The 16341-nt window shown below is 40.0% G+C and overlaps 1 protein-coding gene across 8 annotated transcripts; it reads right to left on the reverse strand.

Annotated features, from left to right (window-relative positions):
- Positions 1–3308: 3308 nt before the first annotated feature.
- Positions 3309–14998, reverse strand: LOC146693568 (von Willebrand factor A domain-containing protein 5A-like). 8 transcript variants are annotated; one of them, XM_085478591.1, is made up of 21 exons: positions 14655–14990; positions 14023–14070; positions 13698–13900; positions 13386–13608; positions 12146–12312; positions 11948–12062; positions 11640–11815; positions 11459–11547; positions 10650–10794; positions 10254–10333; positions 10064–10178; positions 9793–9951; positions 9590–9693; positions 9248–9456; positions 9089–9157; positions 7608–7643; positions 6986–7042; positions 6586–6624; positions 4028–4191; positions 3734–3857; positions 3309–3621 (listed from the first exon to the last, which is right to left on the reverse strand). In XM_085478591.1, exons 2-21 carry the CDS (start codon positions 14060–14062, stop codon positions 3542–3544), a joined length of 2394 nt encoding a protein of 797 aa, XP_085334717.1. In that variant the 5' UTR covers positions 14063–14070; positions 14655–14990; the 3' UTR covers positions 3309–3541. The 8 variants fall into 8 exon arrangements, with proteins under 8 accessions (XP_085334717.1, XP_085334718.1, XP_085334721.1 ...); XM_085478595.1 differs by lacking the exons at positions 3309–3621; positions 3734–3857 and having other exon boundaries at positions 4124–6340; positions 6586–6621; positions 6986–7045; positions 14655–14998; XM_085478594.1 differs by lacking the exons at positions 3309–3621; positions 3734–3857 and having other exon boundaries at positions 4124–6340; positions 6986–7045; positions 14655–14998.
- Positions 14999–16341: the final 1343 nt, after the last annotated feature.

Raw genomic sequence — 16341 nt, forward strand, 5'->3', positions numbered from 1 at the left:
GCTTCATCCCCGGCCTCTAGCGACTGTGGAAGTCGGTACAGTGGGTGAATTCAGTAACCTGTGCCGTTTGCCTAGAGGGGGCCAGAGGGAAGAGACCAGTGGATGTCCTCCAGAGGCGGCAGAGGCTGGCCAGTGAAGTCCTGAGCAGTTTTTATCACCCTCTAGAGAGTTTCGCTGTCTGCTGCTGAGCAGGATGCTTTATATTGAGAGTAGAAATGCTCTAATAGATTTGCAGACAGGTGGGGCTTCTTCAGTATTCTGAGGAAATAAAGTCCCTGTTGTGCCTGTTTTATAATAGGAGCACCATTCGTTGTCCATTTAAGGACCTCATTGATGGCAACTCCCAGAAATATAAAGCAAGCACCCCCTCATCCTCCTCACCTCCAGATTCCAGTGGCCTGAGCGCCCCTCTCTGTCGCCTGAAAGCAATGACTACTTTTGGTTTTTTAATATTTAGGGAAAGGTTTTTATAAGAGCACCAATCAGATACTGACTTGATGTCAGATGTTCTTTTTATATTATTATTTTGTGGACATCAGATATCTGATATCAGCAGAGATGGGAAGTAAAAACCTAAAAACATTGAAGGTTAAGCAGTGATTCTTTTTTTCTGTTTAAAATCAAAACTTTGTGAGTTTTTATTTCAAATAACAGCTGATGAGCTTCATCTCCATATTCTACCAGTTGGTGATGGTAATTCATCATCATTTGAATGTACTAATAACAGAGTTGCAGCAACTGAAGATACATAATTTAAACAATTATTCACCACACATTTATTTAACTCAGCTTTTTAACTAAGCATTACTCCATTACCAATTGATTAAATTGTGTATTCTAACTGAGGAAACGTAACTTTTATACTTCTTTAATTGGCGATTCTGTTCTGAGACATTAGAAGTTAGAGACACCAGCAACCATGGTCAATTATCTTCCAGGGGCCGGAGAAGGTGACATTGAGGAAAATTTAAAACTGCTGGCTAAGGATAAACGTAAATTGTCATGTTTCAGCTGTGTACAGGCAGGAGAAGGACCCAAACGCAAAACTCACGACAACAAAATTAAATTCAAAAAGCTGCTTTATTGCAGAATGGCATGGTAAACTAAACTAAATTAAACTGGGACATGGATAAACTGACACACAAGGAAACACAGCCGTGAGGGGGACTACGACACTGACAAAGAGAAACACAGGGCTTAAATACACTGAGGGATAACGAGGGAATGAGAGACAGAAGGAGAGCACAGCTGGAAGTAATCAGGTTGGACGGAAAGGGAAGCAAAACTAGAAACACTGAAGGGCAAGGGAGACTTAACAGGGGTTGGAAGACACAAGGGGAATCTAATAACAAAGAACTAGAAAAACTCATGAGCTTAATTATATAAACATCCAAATAAACTAAACTCAAAACACTGGGTCATAAGACCCAGGATCGTGACATAAATTCAGTACAATTATAATTCACATCGGCAGTAATGATACCCAGTTACGTCAATTGGAGGTCACCAAAATGAATATTGAATCGGTGTGTAACTTTGGAAACAATATTGGAGTCTGTAGTTTTCACCGGTCCCCTCCCCAGTCAGACCAGGAGTGACATATTTAGCCGCGTGTTCTCCTTGCTGGCTGTCTGAGTGGTGTCCAAAAAACGATGTGGGCTTCATAGATAATTGGGAAACTTTCCAGAGGAAACCCGGTCTTGTTAGGAGAGACAACATTCCTTAGATGGAGCAGCTGTCATTTCTAGAAATTTATTTCTAAATAAAATTTATTAAACACATATTAAAAACATGACTATCCAGAGTTGGGATCAAGAAGCAGACTTGCAGTCTTACATGCCTCTCTTCTCTCCTCCCAGCAAAACACCGACTTAAATGAGTCAAAACCCCGGAGTCATACTAACTATCAGAATCCTTGAAGCACAGGCCGAGTGCTATGAGATTGACTCTAAGATCACAACCTGATTAAAAACAGAATCTAACATAAACATTCTTGAGATTACGGGATGCCAAAAAATGTACTTTAAAACAAGATCTTCTTGTTTCATTGGGACAGTAAAGTCCCATAAGAAAGAATAGGCATACCTGTGTAAGAACAGGTATCACTGCTATGGAGTTTAATGTTTTACATGCAGACTCAGGGCTGCTAGTCTCCTCTCGGCATTTAAACATTGGTAATTTAGAAACTCACAGTTCAACAGCACAACACTGTGTTTCCTTTTTACATCAAACATTTCTTTCAGCCATCTGTTTTTATCAGTGGATACATGACTAACTTTTATTCAATAGCCACAAATTACACAAATCCAAGATTAAATATTTTATTTATCAAAGACATGTGATTACACATTCATACAAGGAGCTAAGCACAGTGTAAGAAAAACTTTATAAAGTAATAATAAATGTTTTATAAAAATCATATTCTCTGATGATCACATTACACGTGTCACATCTGTTTTTTGTTTTTTTCACTTTGGACTGAACATGGTAACGCCTGGACCTAAAATATCAGGGCTGATTTTTTTGTCCCAGTCCAGGCCTGCAGCCCTCCGTTAAGAAACCATGTTCTGATCTCATTTCCACATTGATACAACCGTGATGAGTTTAGTTTAGTGCGCTTTCATTGAATCCGTTTGATCTTTATTTAAGGTCATTGGTTGGATACTTAAATGTAAAAAACAGAAACTCACTCGATCAAATTGTTAAGTGGTTGAGCAGGCTGATCCACAGCTGAGCAGAGCATCCCTGTACACCAGACCATTACAGCAGTTTGCTGGTTTGATTTGTCTTGATGGCTCACACCTGTTGCATAGTGAGTTTCAGTTTCTACCTTCTGGGCAAAGGTTCCTGGTTTCAAAATGTAAAACATGGAGGTTTAAAAATAGCTTTGTTGTAGCAGCCATTACTCAGATGAACAAGTTATAGCTTGTTTGTGGTTGTATTAAGAGTATGTGATGGATGGCTCATGACTGCAGAACAAATCTAGCTATGCATTCCCTCTGCTGGCCTTGATTTCACTCACTGTGAGACATGGCTGATGATGAGGTCTCATTTGTTAGTGGAAATTATGTCCAGCTGTTTACTTACATGACATGAATTAAAAAATGAAAGATATGCATTGGAATAAGGAAGAATTATGCTTCACTATGACTTTGAATTTAAGCTGCATATTTTCCTCAACCATGATTAAAAAATGTGTTGAAAGACAGAACTGGCCAGGTGTGTTGGTCTTTTTAAATATTTCAAAATTTAATTATTTATTTTTTTCATGGTGACTCATTAGAAGGAATGATGGGTCCAAACTCATGTGTGTTGTTATTTGTTTAATATTTGATGCTTTCAAGCAAACAGCAACATTAAAGTTAGAATAGAAAAGCAATAATCTCTGGTACTCTTACAAAGCTGACTTTGGACACATGCAGCATAAAATAAGGCACATTAGATAATAAAGTTGGACGATGCAAAGATTAATGTGGATGAAGTATGAAGTAAATCTGCTTCTGTGTATGAATCATAAAGAAGTTGTTAGTTTATAAAAAACTCAGAGGCCAAGGGCAGTTTTTTGCACACTGCAGCCCAACAATATATTTCCGGCTTCCACACACTCTGTCACAGACGGTGCTGGAAAAAAAAGGAACACACAAAACAAAATAACCAGTTAGCATTAATCTTAACGACTGTAGCAACTCAGTATAGCCATCACAAACTGAATGCTTATTTTTGTGTTTACTACCTTTTTGCGCACTGAGCCATGACACAGCCTTTGCAGCCAGAAGCTCCCACTCGTCCTTTGCATCCATCTTGAAACCATGAAGCCAGATCAGAGCCAGAATGGTGGCCCACACTTCACTGCTGGCCTAGCGTATAGAATCAGAAGTCATGTAGTTAAATATTAAATTAAGTGAGGCAGCATGCAGATGTTCGTTAACATGAGTGTGTAATTTTGAAAATTCAATTTTGAAATCATTTTAATGAATACGTTACAAACACCCACTATTACTGTGTTATTATTTATTTAATAGCCCACCTTTTCAGGCTTTGACTTTTCCACCTCCTCGTTGGTCTTTCCCAGTGCAGCAGCCAGAGCTGGATCAAGCAGCCAGCAGCCAGACGCCTTCTGGAGGGAGACTAACTGTAGCAAAGGGTCTCTGGGTGGCTTCTTAGCAGGTGGAAATTCTTCATCCGGCAGTGCTAAAGGGGAAATTTAAATACAAGTACATTCATAAAGTTTTTTATGCTGATCACTCTCCTTCTATTTAGTTAATAAAATCATCTTAATTGGGGGGAATTAACAGAGCAATATTTTAGAAAAAGAGTTTAGTTAATTAAGAAAATAGTTCCATTGATTTGGTTAGCATCCACATGTTGCAATCTTTTTTTCCTCACATACAAGGTGTTGAATAATCGAGCTCCACCTTATATTAAAGACTTTATAGTATCGTATCAGCCGCTCTCTGACTGAGCTGTTCTTGTGTTTAACTCCTGTGGAACCAGCTCCCAGTTTGGATTTGGGTGACAGACACCCTCTGTACTTTTAAGACTATGTTAAAAACTAGGGGTGGGTTTTTATAATCGATTTATCGATTAAAATTGATTCTGGCTTGGATAACGTGAAATCGATTCATTAAAATCCTGAATCGATTTTTTAATATAAATTTATTTTGCCCGAAATGCCAGAATCTCTGGTGAAACCTGAAAATTTCAACAACCACCAAACAGCTAAGACAGTAAATGAGAGCAGGAACACGGATTCTGCACAAAGACGTAAACACACAGCGTGGACCCGCGGATCAGAATCAGTGAGATGTCGCCTTTCTCACCTGACGGCACGGACACGGTCGGGGCTGAAAGCCGACAGCTCGCTGATTCTGATGTTTCGGCGGGTCCGCGCTTTGTGTTTACGCCCTTTTTGTGCTGATTCTAAAGCTGTTAGTTTTATCTCTCTCCAAACAATATTGACCGAACCAGCAGCAAAAGAAGATCCAAACTAAGCTTCACAAAAACATCGTCATGAATTTCCTCTGATTCCGCTGTTTTGCTTCCACCACACTTCATGCACAGCTCTCTCTCTCTCTCTCTTCAAGAACTGTTTCCCGTCTAAAAATCTGTTTTCTGCATCATTCGCTTGCTTGTTACGCACAAGTCTACTGTTGTTTACAGCGCACTGGGTCGCTGGTTTTTTTTCCTTTTACATACTTCCGAAGAGAAAACCTAATTTCTGCCGTTCAATACTGAACAAATTTAAACTTTCTAAAATTGTGCAAAATGCAAAACGCTTAGCCGTGTCTCTAATAAAACCGCTGTAATGTCAGAGGTAACGTTTATATGTTGATTAATGGTTTTCTTTTGTTTTTGATGTACTGCAGAATATGTTCATAAAATCCCAGGCCAGGAAAATCACCATCATGTTTTTCTGTGTTTTATGTTCAGCTACTTTGACACAAAGGCATCTGCTGTGACGCTCACACCTTTGATAAAGTCTTGCGTGTGTCAGCTTCCTTTTTATAGATACAAAAATATGTAAATCTACTGATCTGAATTATAATATTTCTGACTGTCAAAATTTCCCAGATTCAAATCGAATTGAATTGAATCGAATCAAATTGGGGATCGTATCGATTCGGGACCTTGTGAATCGGAATTGAATCGATTCTAGAAATCAGTGACGATACCCAGCCCTATTATTCTTGATAAAGCATATAGATAGGGCTGGATCAGGTGACCCTAATTCCTTCCTTATTTATGCTGCATTATGCCTAGACTGCCGGGAGATTCCCATGGTGCATTGAGTAATTCTTCTTCAGTCACCTTCTTCACTCCCTATGTGTTTATACACCTCTCTGCATTATTCTTCCTCTCTGGCTCTCTTCCACAGTATGTCTTTGTCCTGTCTTCCTACCCTCATCCCAACCTGTCACAGCCAGGAGGGAGTTTTTCCTTCCCACAGTCACCAAAGCGCTTGCTCATAGGGGGTCATATGATTGTTGGATTTCTCTCTTTTTTGTATTACTGTATACAAAAGGTATTTTATAAATTTCACCAGGTTCTGTACTAGGACCAATACTTCTTATGTTACACCTGTTTAGGCAGTATTATTAGAAAACACTGAACTCTTTTGCATTGCTTTGCAGATGACTCTCAGCCCATGAAACCAGATGATACAAAACGAATTAAAACGAATTAAACTACAGGAATGTCTTAAAGATATTAAGGTCTAGATGACTTTTGCTGTCCAACTAAAGATAAACGTGTCTATCTAAAGCAAAGAAGTCAAAACAGATACCTCTGTAACAGGACGTGTCTTCGAATTCTAGAGGGTTTCCATAATACTCCTCACAATCTGCTTTTTCAAAGGAAATTTAACACTGAGCACACACACTTGAAGTTGTAATCAAAATTAATACATTTTTCCCCTCATTGCACACTGAATGTAGTAGCATGCTCAACACTTAACAAAATGTAAACCTCTGAATTTTAAAATTTTGAAATTTAAAATTAATAGTAGAAAAATCAAAATTACACTTGGAAAAGAATCAGTACATATTCAAGTGTGTCCATTTAAAGCAAAGAAGTCAAAACAAATACCTTCAGAGTCATCCATTGCACAATTGTACTGGACACCTGCTTTTTCAAAGGAAATGCAACAGTGAGCACACACACTTGAAGTTGTAATCAAAATTAAAACATTTTCCTTCATTGCAGACTAAATGCAGTAGCATGCTTAACATTTAATTAAAACAAAATGTAAATGCTTCTTTATTAAAATTTTGAAAGTTAAAATTAATAGTAGAAAAATCGAAATTACACTTGGAAAAGAATCAGTACATATTCAAGTGTGTCCATTTAAAGCAAAGAAGTCACACAAAAAAATACACAAACTAATTAAACTACAGGAATGACTTAAAGATATTAAGGTCTAGATGACTTTTGATGTCCAACTAAAGATAAACGTGTCTATCTAAAGCAAAGAAGTCAAAACAGATACCTCTGTAACAGGACGTGTTTTTGAATTCTAGAGGGTTTCCATAAACCTCCTCATAATCTGCTTTTTCAAAGGAAATTTAACACTGAGCACACACACTTGAAGTTGTAATCAAAATTAATAAATTTTTCCCCTCATTGCACACTGAATGTAGTAGCATGCTCAACACTTAACAAAATGTAAACCTCTGTATTTTCAAATTTTGAAAGTTAAAATTAATAGTAGAAAAATCAAAATTACACTTGGAAAAGAATCAGTACATATTCAAGGGTGTCCATTCAAGTGTGGCTGTAGCTCAGGTGGCAGAGCAGGTCAGCCACTAATCAGAAGGTCGGTGGTTCGATCCCAGACTGCACCCTGGCTGTATGCCAAATATCCTTGGGCAAGATACTAACCCCGTGTTTGCCTACTGGTGGTGGTCAGAGGGCCCGGTGGCGCCTGTGTCCGGCAGCCTCGCCTCTGTCAGTGCGCCCCAGGGCAGCTGTGGCTACAATGTAGCTTGCTATCGCCAGTGTGTGAATGGGTAAATGACTGAATGTAGTGTAAAGTGCTTTGGGGTCCTATGGACTAGAAAAGCGCTATACAAATGCAGGCCATTTACCATTTATCTCAAAGATGTCAAAACCTTCAGAGTCATCCATTGCACAATAGTGCTCGACACCTGCTTTTTCAAAGGAAATGCAACAGTGAGCACACACACTTATAATTCTACTCCCAATGAAAACACAAGTAAACATTTTTCTTTCATTGCATGCAAAATTTAGTAAACGCTTAACTGATGTGGGATCTCATTTTACTTGTCTGACGAGAATTTGTCAGCATGAGCAAATCATCTGACGTTATATAACTCAGACTAACTCGGTCTGTGTCAGCAATCCCAAAACTAACTACCAGAAAACAAAAACCCACCCCAGACTGAAGAAGTCACTTGGATGAGTGATCAAACATTACTCCCACTGAAAACGCTTCATCCAGTGAACTTTACCGTATTTTCCGCAATCTAACGCGCACTTAAAATCTTTTAATTTCTCTCAAAAATCGGCAGTGTGCCTTATGTATGAATTCTGGTTGTGCTTACCGACCTTGAACTGATTTTACACGGCTCAAAAATCAGTCAAAAATGTCTTCGTGCGACATTGGTAACCTACAAAGCCGCACTGCTTGATGGATTGTCGGAGTATTACGGCTGCCTACTCAGGAGCCTCGCGGAGTAATCTGGGTCCAAAACTCTGTCCGCTTCAGGTCCCAAAATCAAACGAAGATTGCAGCATCACTGAGAGCTAAAAACTGCCTGAACGCTTTCATTCTTAATAAAATGATCAGCGTTGCTGCTTTTCCAGGTGTAACAATTAAGTTTAACACCCAGGCATCCATGAAAACAGAATTCATGAAATTTCTGAAAAAATTTAAACGTAAAGCTTTGCTATCAGTTCCAACATAAATGAAGACAGAAAACTAAACAGCAATAACTTTTGTACGGTTACTGAAGTTGGACTAGCTGGTATATAATGATGTGCTAAGTGATTGCTAGCGACACAGCTATGTTAGCATAACATAAACACAGTGAAGCTGGAGGATGAACACTAACTTTTGTCTACTTGATAAAAGTTAAAGTGAGGGTTAGGGACAAATGCAGTCAAATGACAGGACGCTGAAAACGGACCAAACTTCAGTGCTTAATGCATCTTATAATCCAGTTCGCCTAATGGTCTGAAAAATACGTTACTTTCAAGCTCCCAGGCCTCTGGAAGAGGATGTGAGCTTGAAGGACAGACTGTCCGCAGGGGCAATAGGTGAATTTTTTATATATTTTGTGTGTCAGCGTGTGTGTGTACTTTTACTTTTAAAAGGGAGTTTTTCCTCCCAGTCACCAAAGCGCTTGCTCATAGGGGTCGTATGATTGTCGAAGTTCTCTCATTTTGTTTGTATTATTGTATACAAAAGGTATTTAAAAAAGTGCATTGAAGTGGTTTGAGTCATATGTATTTAATAGTCTCCAATTTGTTCTTATAACTAATTATTCTTTTTCACACACACACAAACACACACCTGTGTTTGTAGAAGTACTCACACTGTGTTTGCAAAGGTAACAAACCTTGTACTCACCAGGTGAAAAACTGGAAATATTAGCTCTTAGACAGCAAGCTTTAGCAGCAAATCCCATTAGACCAGCCACTAATAAGATAAGATAAGATAAGATAAGATAAGATAAGAATGCCCCAAGAACAATATGAAGTAGATAGGATTGCTAATTATTCTTGTTACTTGGAATATCTCGGTGCAGAAGAGGTCCTTGAATCTCCTTGTTGTTGTCTTTATTGACAGCAATGAAAGCAGTGAAAGAACTGCTCACTCCTGATTGGACACTCAGCTGCACCACCTTCTTCTTTACTTCTTCTTTTTCCTCATTGTTTTCTGCTTCCATCTCTAGCAAGCAAATAAGAGTCCGAGCAGCTAACCTGTGGACTATTAAGCTAGAGACAAGAGAAAATATTGGTATGGTGACATGGTCACAATGACCAATATTTTTTAGATCATACAGACATAAAAAGTAAACTTTTGTAAAGTAAATATGTAATTGTACCAGTGGATTAACAGCTCATTTACCCAGTGTCCTCTGCAGGTCTGAGACTGAAGTGCAGCTGGTTCTCAGAGGGATGACCTGCCAGGCTGTACTTCACCATCACACAGCCCTCTGCTGCCTCTGAGCTCTGACACAGAATTACAGTGTCAAACCAATTTCATTTTATTTCAAAACATGACAAGCATAAACACAGAGATTGTTCACTGTGAGAAGATGCTGTTCCTACCTGTCCAGTAAGCTGTGCATAAATCAGTGACCTTTTACCCTGGAAAATGGTTGTGATTGGTGGAGAGAGGACGGTGACAGTTGATCCCTTTGGTAAATCCCATGTAACAGAAACATCTTCCACAGCTGGCTGCAGAGCAAATCGCAGCGACTGCATCACCTGATGAGTATAAAAACCAAAATCATATCTTCCATCCAAACTAAAAACAAATAAAACAAACTAAAAACACAATTTTTTTTTTTACTGTAATTGTTATGAGTCATTGTCTTACTTTTGGTTGCATCCTGTCAGTCCCTGTGATGAACTGAGCATGACCTCCTCCTTCCTTGGCCATCCCATTGATGAGAGCAGAGCTGGCCCCTTCCCCAATCCCAAAAGAGAAACACCTGCAATACAACATCTGTTTTTAAAACACACAGGCATGGTACACGGCACATGTCATCATCTTTTTCTTGTTTTACCTGTGGGAGCCTGAATTCTTCTTCACCAGATCGATCACTTCTTTGGTGTTCTCCACCTCTCCATCAGTAAAGACAAACATCTGGAGAGGAGAGTTTACACACAGTTTTTCATCTACACGAGCTGAAACACAACTCTTTGATATGTAATCAAGTATGCGGTCAGTAAACTGTTTTAACCAGTAAAAAAAAGAAAAGAAGAAGCTTTAAGCAAGAGTGAGAGGAACAGTAGGAACCACTCAACAGATCAACTCATGTATAATTAGCAGATTATATGAGATATGTTACGACTGATACAGGGCTTGGTTCATGGTCAACTTACCGTACATGTTGGAGTAATGAATGAGAAAAAAGGAAGGACAAAAGGATGACATCAAGGTGTGTGTGTGTGTGTGTTACCTGTCTAGGCTGAGTAGGGATGCAGGGCTGGCTGTAAATATGTTTGAGGGGCTCCAGGATTTCTGTTCCTCCAAGATCAGCCTCCATCTGCTCAACTTTCTTCAGAGCCTCCTCCATGGTCTTCTCACCATACTCTACACTCTTACTGCCATGAGAAACACACAAGTGAGATCAAACATAACCTGGAGTTTTGCAGAATCATCCAAAGGCAACATGTTGACTAACAGCAGGGAAGATATCTTATCACACATTTTGTCATGGTCCCCATGTCTGCCCGGCCGGCTCCACAAGGCCACATGTGTTTTTGTTTACATTCTCCTCTCTCCTTCCCGTCAGGGAGGAGCTCACTGCAGGCTCCCGCCCTTGGCACACAAACCTGCTTCTCGTCAGGCTCTAATTATGGGTTGGACTCTTAAGGCCAGGACGCAGACAGCCTCATCGCTGGATGATTGTGCTAGACACGTCAGTGAACCTCAGCCTTGTATCTTTAAGCTCTGTGAACTTGCTGTGATCTCTGCGTAACCCCACTCTCTCCTGTGCACAGTTTCCCCGGACCTGTGACCAACCCGTTGTTTGAACCTTTGTAAAGAAGAGGAGCTAGCGTGTATGTGATTCCCTTCCCGGACTTCCCTTTTGGACCCAGGACCCCCACTATCACCTCACTGTATATATCTGCACCTGGTGACTTAAATAAACGTTGTTTCCACTGAACTCTGCTCTGCGCCTGAGTCCTACTACAACGCATGACACATTTACAGTAAAAAGTGACAGAAAAGTGATATCACTGAGATCATATGAATACAACTCACGGGAAGATGTGTTCATAACTGGACCCAAAACTGTAAATGTTGAAATAGCAGCCCATTGGTAAGCTCTTCAACAGGAGCAGCAGAGTGTCCTTCAGGGAAGAGGGAGAAGATGATGAGGCCACTGTGTGAGAGGAACAATTTAAGGAAATATTTTGTAACACTAACACCACATCATAAATACCTTGGCACTGCTGATCCGAGTTTCCTGCTGCTCAGTGTTATTCGTAGCACAGTCCATACTTCCAGATCGATCCATTAAGAACACAAACTCTCCACATGAAGCCTTTGAAGACATCACAGACTGGGGGAACTCAGGGTACAGACTCACCATCACCACTGGATCACCCATCAGAGAGCCTGAAACACATGAAAAGGACAGAAAAATGTCAAGTTTACATTTCATAATAGCTCCAACACAATTAACTATTAGGTTGAAGAAGAACAATAATTTTTATTTGCAAACTAATGACTTCTCTCATTTGCTCTCACCCGGCTCAGCAGAGGCCTGTCCTGCCTCCACCACAGCAGTGGGCTGGTGGGCGTCTTTGTAATAAATCAGCAGTTCAACATCTCTGTCAAACTTGTGTCCTGCAGCCAGCTTGACCTGCACACCACAAACACATTCATATTTATTCATCAGTAACACGTAACAACCACACACAGCAGACACATCAGCACTCTACCTACCGTGGCCTGGGTTTGATCAGTGTTGAGGTACTGCAGAGGGTCCAGGGAGCAGTTGGACTCTACTTTAGAGACTGGACGAGGAGAGGACACTCGGGCAGAAAAAGACAGACTGTAGGGCACCAGAGAGGCTGGAACAGAAGTCACCTGGACACTTGCACCTTCACTACCTGCACACAGCATCAGGTAAAATATGCTGTAATTAATGAGGTATAATACAATCAAATAATTTAGGCTGTAAAGACTCTCTGGTTCACATGGTAGTACAGATAAAATGAGGAAAGCATTTTGCTCAGGAAAAACAAAACTACTTTACAGCTGTTTTAATTCAAAACAATGAAAAAGTGACAGAAAAGGAATAACTTGACTTTTATGACCTATGGATGGAATAATGAACCATATCGGTAACAAAACACAAACATCATTTTTTGCCTATTCCTTCTTCAGAAAAAACAAAAAATCTGTTAGGGTGATATAAAATTTCATGTCAGCGAGAATTAAATAGTGTTAAGTATATAAACCTGTTTACTATCTAACTTTTGGCAAAATAAGGGAAACTCCATATAAACACACCAGTCCCAACAAGGTTTTATGAGGTGTTTGTGCTGATACGTTGGGGTTGGTTTTCTCTGATTGTGACGCTATGCATTACGGTCAAATATCTCCAGTTTTGGGTTTGTTTGTCAGAAGGGCATCTTTCAAGAAGTCTTGTGATTGGTTCAGGTGCAACTTTGAAAACATGCTGCCAATGTCTTTTTGAGAAAAGAAGTTTTCTCCTGCAACCCCTAAAAAATAAGCCACACTTGTTCAGTCTTATTCTAATACCTCGAAATCTAACATTTGATATGCTAGCTGAGGCCTGTAGAATCTGAGATACAGCTTTTGGGCTTTTTGTAATTTCTCTGAGGATGCACTAAAGCTTTTCACTGGACTGGAACATTTCTTTTTCACAGCTTTTTATATTTGGTAATCACAATGTGATGAGAAGTGAATCCTTTTTCTTGCAGAAAATCAAGTTGAAACTTGACCTAATTATCTTCCAGATTTTTCGCACTGTATGTGTTTTCCTGTATGTGGCAACAGTTTCATATCTGGTTCTGTGTTCACACCTTACAGTGACTGGCAAAGTTGGAAGATGGTTTTTTTTGTGTTCTGTCAGTGGTGTGAAGGTTGGAAGGTGGTTCAAGACTTTGACTGATATAGTTTAAGCATTTCTGGTCCAAGTATTCTGAAGTTGTCCTACCCTGAGGTTGGTATCGAGGGTTGAGCACACCAGGCAGACAGAACCTCAGACTATCATCAGCCTGCACAGCCAGCTCAGTGACGTACTCCAACCTGATGGAGGCGCTCTCTCCTGGAGGCAGGCTGCCCACACGCAGAGAGAATATATCTGGACTCTGATCACTCTCCTCCAATAGGAAGGCCTGCTGACCGGAGCTCAGAGCATCATCATACTCCTCACGAGCCTGAAGCACAGGTGACACATGTCAGTGACATTCACTGCGTTTATTTTGAAGCTCACTTATAATCAGGTTATATTTACTGTCCAGCTCACCTTCTGTTTCTCCTTCACCTCAGCTACAATCTGCGTCTGTCCAATCTGAGCGCTGAAATGACAGACAGCAGCATCTCCAGGCAGAGGGAAGACAAAAACAGCCTCTAATGGTTTGTCCTCCTTGTTCTCGTAGTTCAGAGTGGAGACCACTGTAGCCACATGGTCCCTCACCTCCAGCTCCACCTCAATGCTCTTCAAAGGAACTGATAGAAAAATAATATTAGAATAAATACAAACCATACATCAGGGTATTATTATGTGCCATTACAACAACAACAAAATCTACATTTGAAGTTGTTTTAATTAACTTCTTTTCCATCACTACCTGGTTCCTTCTGAAGAGTTAGCAGACCACAGCAATCCATTATCTTACCTGTAAAACAAGAACACTTAATACTGAAACTTTTACACTTTACAAATACGGAACATTCAAAACATATAGCCGCAGTCAGAGAGAACGGGTATGTTGACCGTGGGAATAAACGTTCTCCGTTAACTACTTTCTTTTTTAGGCTCTGTGCCTAAAAAAACATTCATTAAATAAAGGAATCACTGTAAACATGGCGCTTCTGGTCGATTTTTAACCGAAACTCGTAACACAAATTGCTCCTGACCGATTTATGTTTTGAGTACAAGTTACTTTGGTGACGTAAGCAGCTAAAAGGAGAGTCACTATCGGGAACAGCTCGCTGACGCATTAATCAGAGTTTTTTGTAGAGGCCTCGGGTTTTGTTGCAGTCTTGTTTATTATTATAACCAGCCAAGCGTCCCTCTGACCGTGACTTTCACTTTCACATTAAACATGCCGTCTGTTGTATAATCCTGTGGACTTTCTCCACTGCATGACTGTAGACACACATAAACCGTGCATGATTCTGTGTGACAGCACCCACATGACAGCGATAAGCTTTCAGGTTTTCCTGTCAGTCCAGCTGCTGTAATAACGGACAGACTTACCTCAAAGAATGTACTGATGTTTCCGGTACAGTTTTACTGCAGCCCCCTCCTCTAAATACGTGAAGAATGGTGTTAAAACACGTAATGTTTTCGCTAACAACACTGACCTAACTGAAACAAGACTGCTACCGGGTATGCTCGATTTTCTTGTACGAGAGCACCCAGTGGCGTAGTGATGTGTCGGTCGCGAACGAAACGGCTATAAGAGCCGATTCTTTGAAGTGAACGACGCGAGCCGGGTCCTTATTGGGAGTCCTGTTTTTTTTCTTCCTTCTCTCACCCTCTCTATGGCACTTATTTCCACTTCCCTCTGCATGCGACCCTTGTGCTTTGCGCTGGGAAGAGGGGGGAGGGGCGGCAATCCGGTTGTTCAGTGATGATGTGACAATCCTACTTCCGGGTCTAAAGTAGTCTGCGTTTAATATGGCTTTTGTGTTGTTAACACGTTTAATGTTATGTATTTTCTTCTATTTGATCTCAAAAAGCTCCTAAAACAGTCAGTGATCACTGTTGACCTCCCTCGGCTTTTATTACTGTAAATGCCGGCAAAGCCACTTTACTTTGCACTTTTATTTTGAAGAGTACCTTAGCACTTCCTCTTTTATTGTGTCAGACTTCCTGTTCTGTTCTCGGTGAGGCGACGCAAACATGTTGCTTCAGAGTGAGTAAAAGCGTTTGTTTTTGAGGGTACTCATGCAAAACTATGTGTTTTATTTATCTGTCACATGCTATAACTTTGAAAGTTTACTCAATGTGGTTGAATTCATTTTTATTGTGTATGCATGTCATTTGTTTGTGGTGTGGAAAGACTGGCTAAGAGATGTGCATGGAGGAGGTTGGCTAGCTGATTCAGCATGATTAGCACCCTTGGAAGCAGAAAGAGGTTGGTTAATGATTGCAAATGATTGTTTATGTATTTAAGAGACAGAATGGTTGTTGTTAATTCATTTTATTAAATGCTGTAACATAAGTAGTTTAAAAACTATTGATTTATGTCAATGTCACTATTTGAGTTAATCAAAATAATTTTCTATGGTAAAATGTGAACATTTCTGCACTTTTTACGTAAATGTTTAATGGTATTTGTTTGTGCATCTTTATAGTTTTCACGGTGCCATATTGTCGGTGATTTAAAGAGGAGAGAATAAAGTTGCATCAGTCGAAGCTCTCTGCGTCACGAGTGGTAATTCCAAGTGGGCAGCTACAGTGAAAACTCTTTGACTGCAAGAGACCTGCCATCCCTGCAGAGATCCTGACACCATTTCATCAGAGATCCAGCTACCAACCTGTTACCAGCCAGCTGATTCCACTCGCAAGGTTAGAAAGAACAGCATACTAAAGCTCAAGACTCCAGATACTAAAAGAGACATTGACTACCAAGAAGAAACATGGGACTGCTTACACACATGCACAAGCTTAACGCATAACTAGAAAGTCTTTATATAATGTTACGAGGCCAAATTAATTCATGGACTGCCAACACATAATATTCCTGAATCTGGTTAATGTTTCTTGGTGAGCGAAATGTGTTTTTTGTGGAATAATAATTCACAGGATGTCTGTTTATGAAAAGGTTTAAAAGGTGAAGCTCATTAGCTAATTTATGAACATTTGTTGTTGCTGTCTTACGCTAAACATACCTTTGAATGTCCATAATCAGTAAATGTTTGACACAGCGTTACTCTGT

The sequence above is a fragment of the Copadichromis virginalis genome, linkage group LG14, assembly GCF_057382275.1.
Source record: "Copadichromis virginalis isolate Kocher_CV1m ecotype Utaka linkage group LG14, C_Virginalis_male_GT1.1, whole genome shotgun sequence".
In the NCBI taxonomy this organism is placed as follows: domain Eukaryota; kingdom Metazoa; phylum Chordata; class Actinopteri; order Cichliformes; family Cichlidae; genus Copadichromis; species Copadichromis virginalis.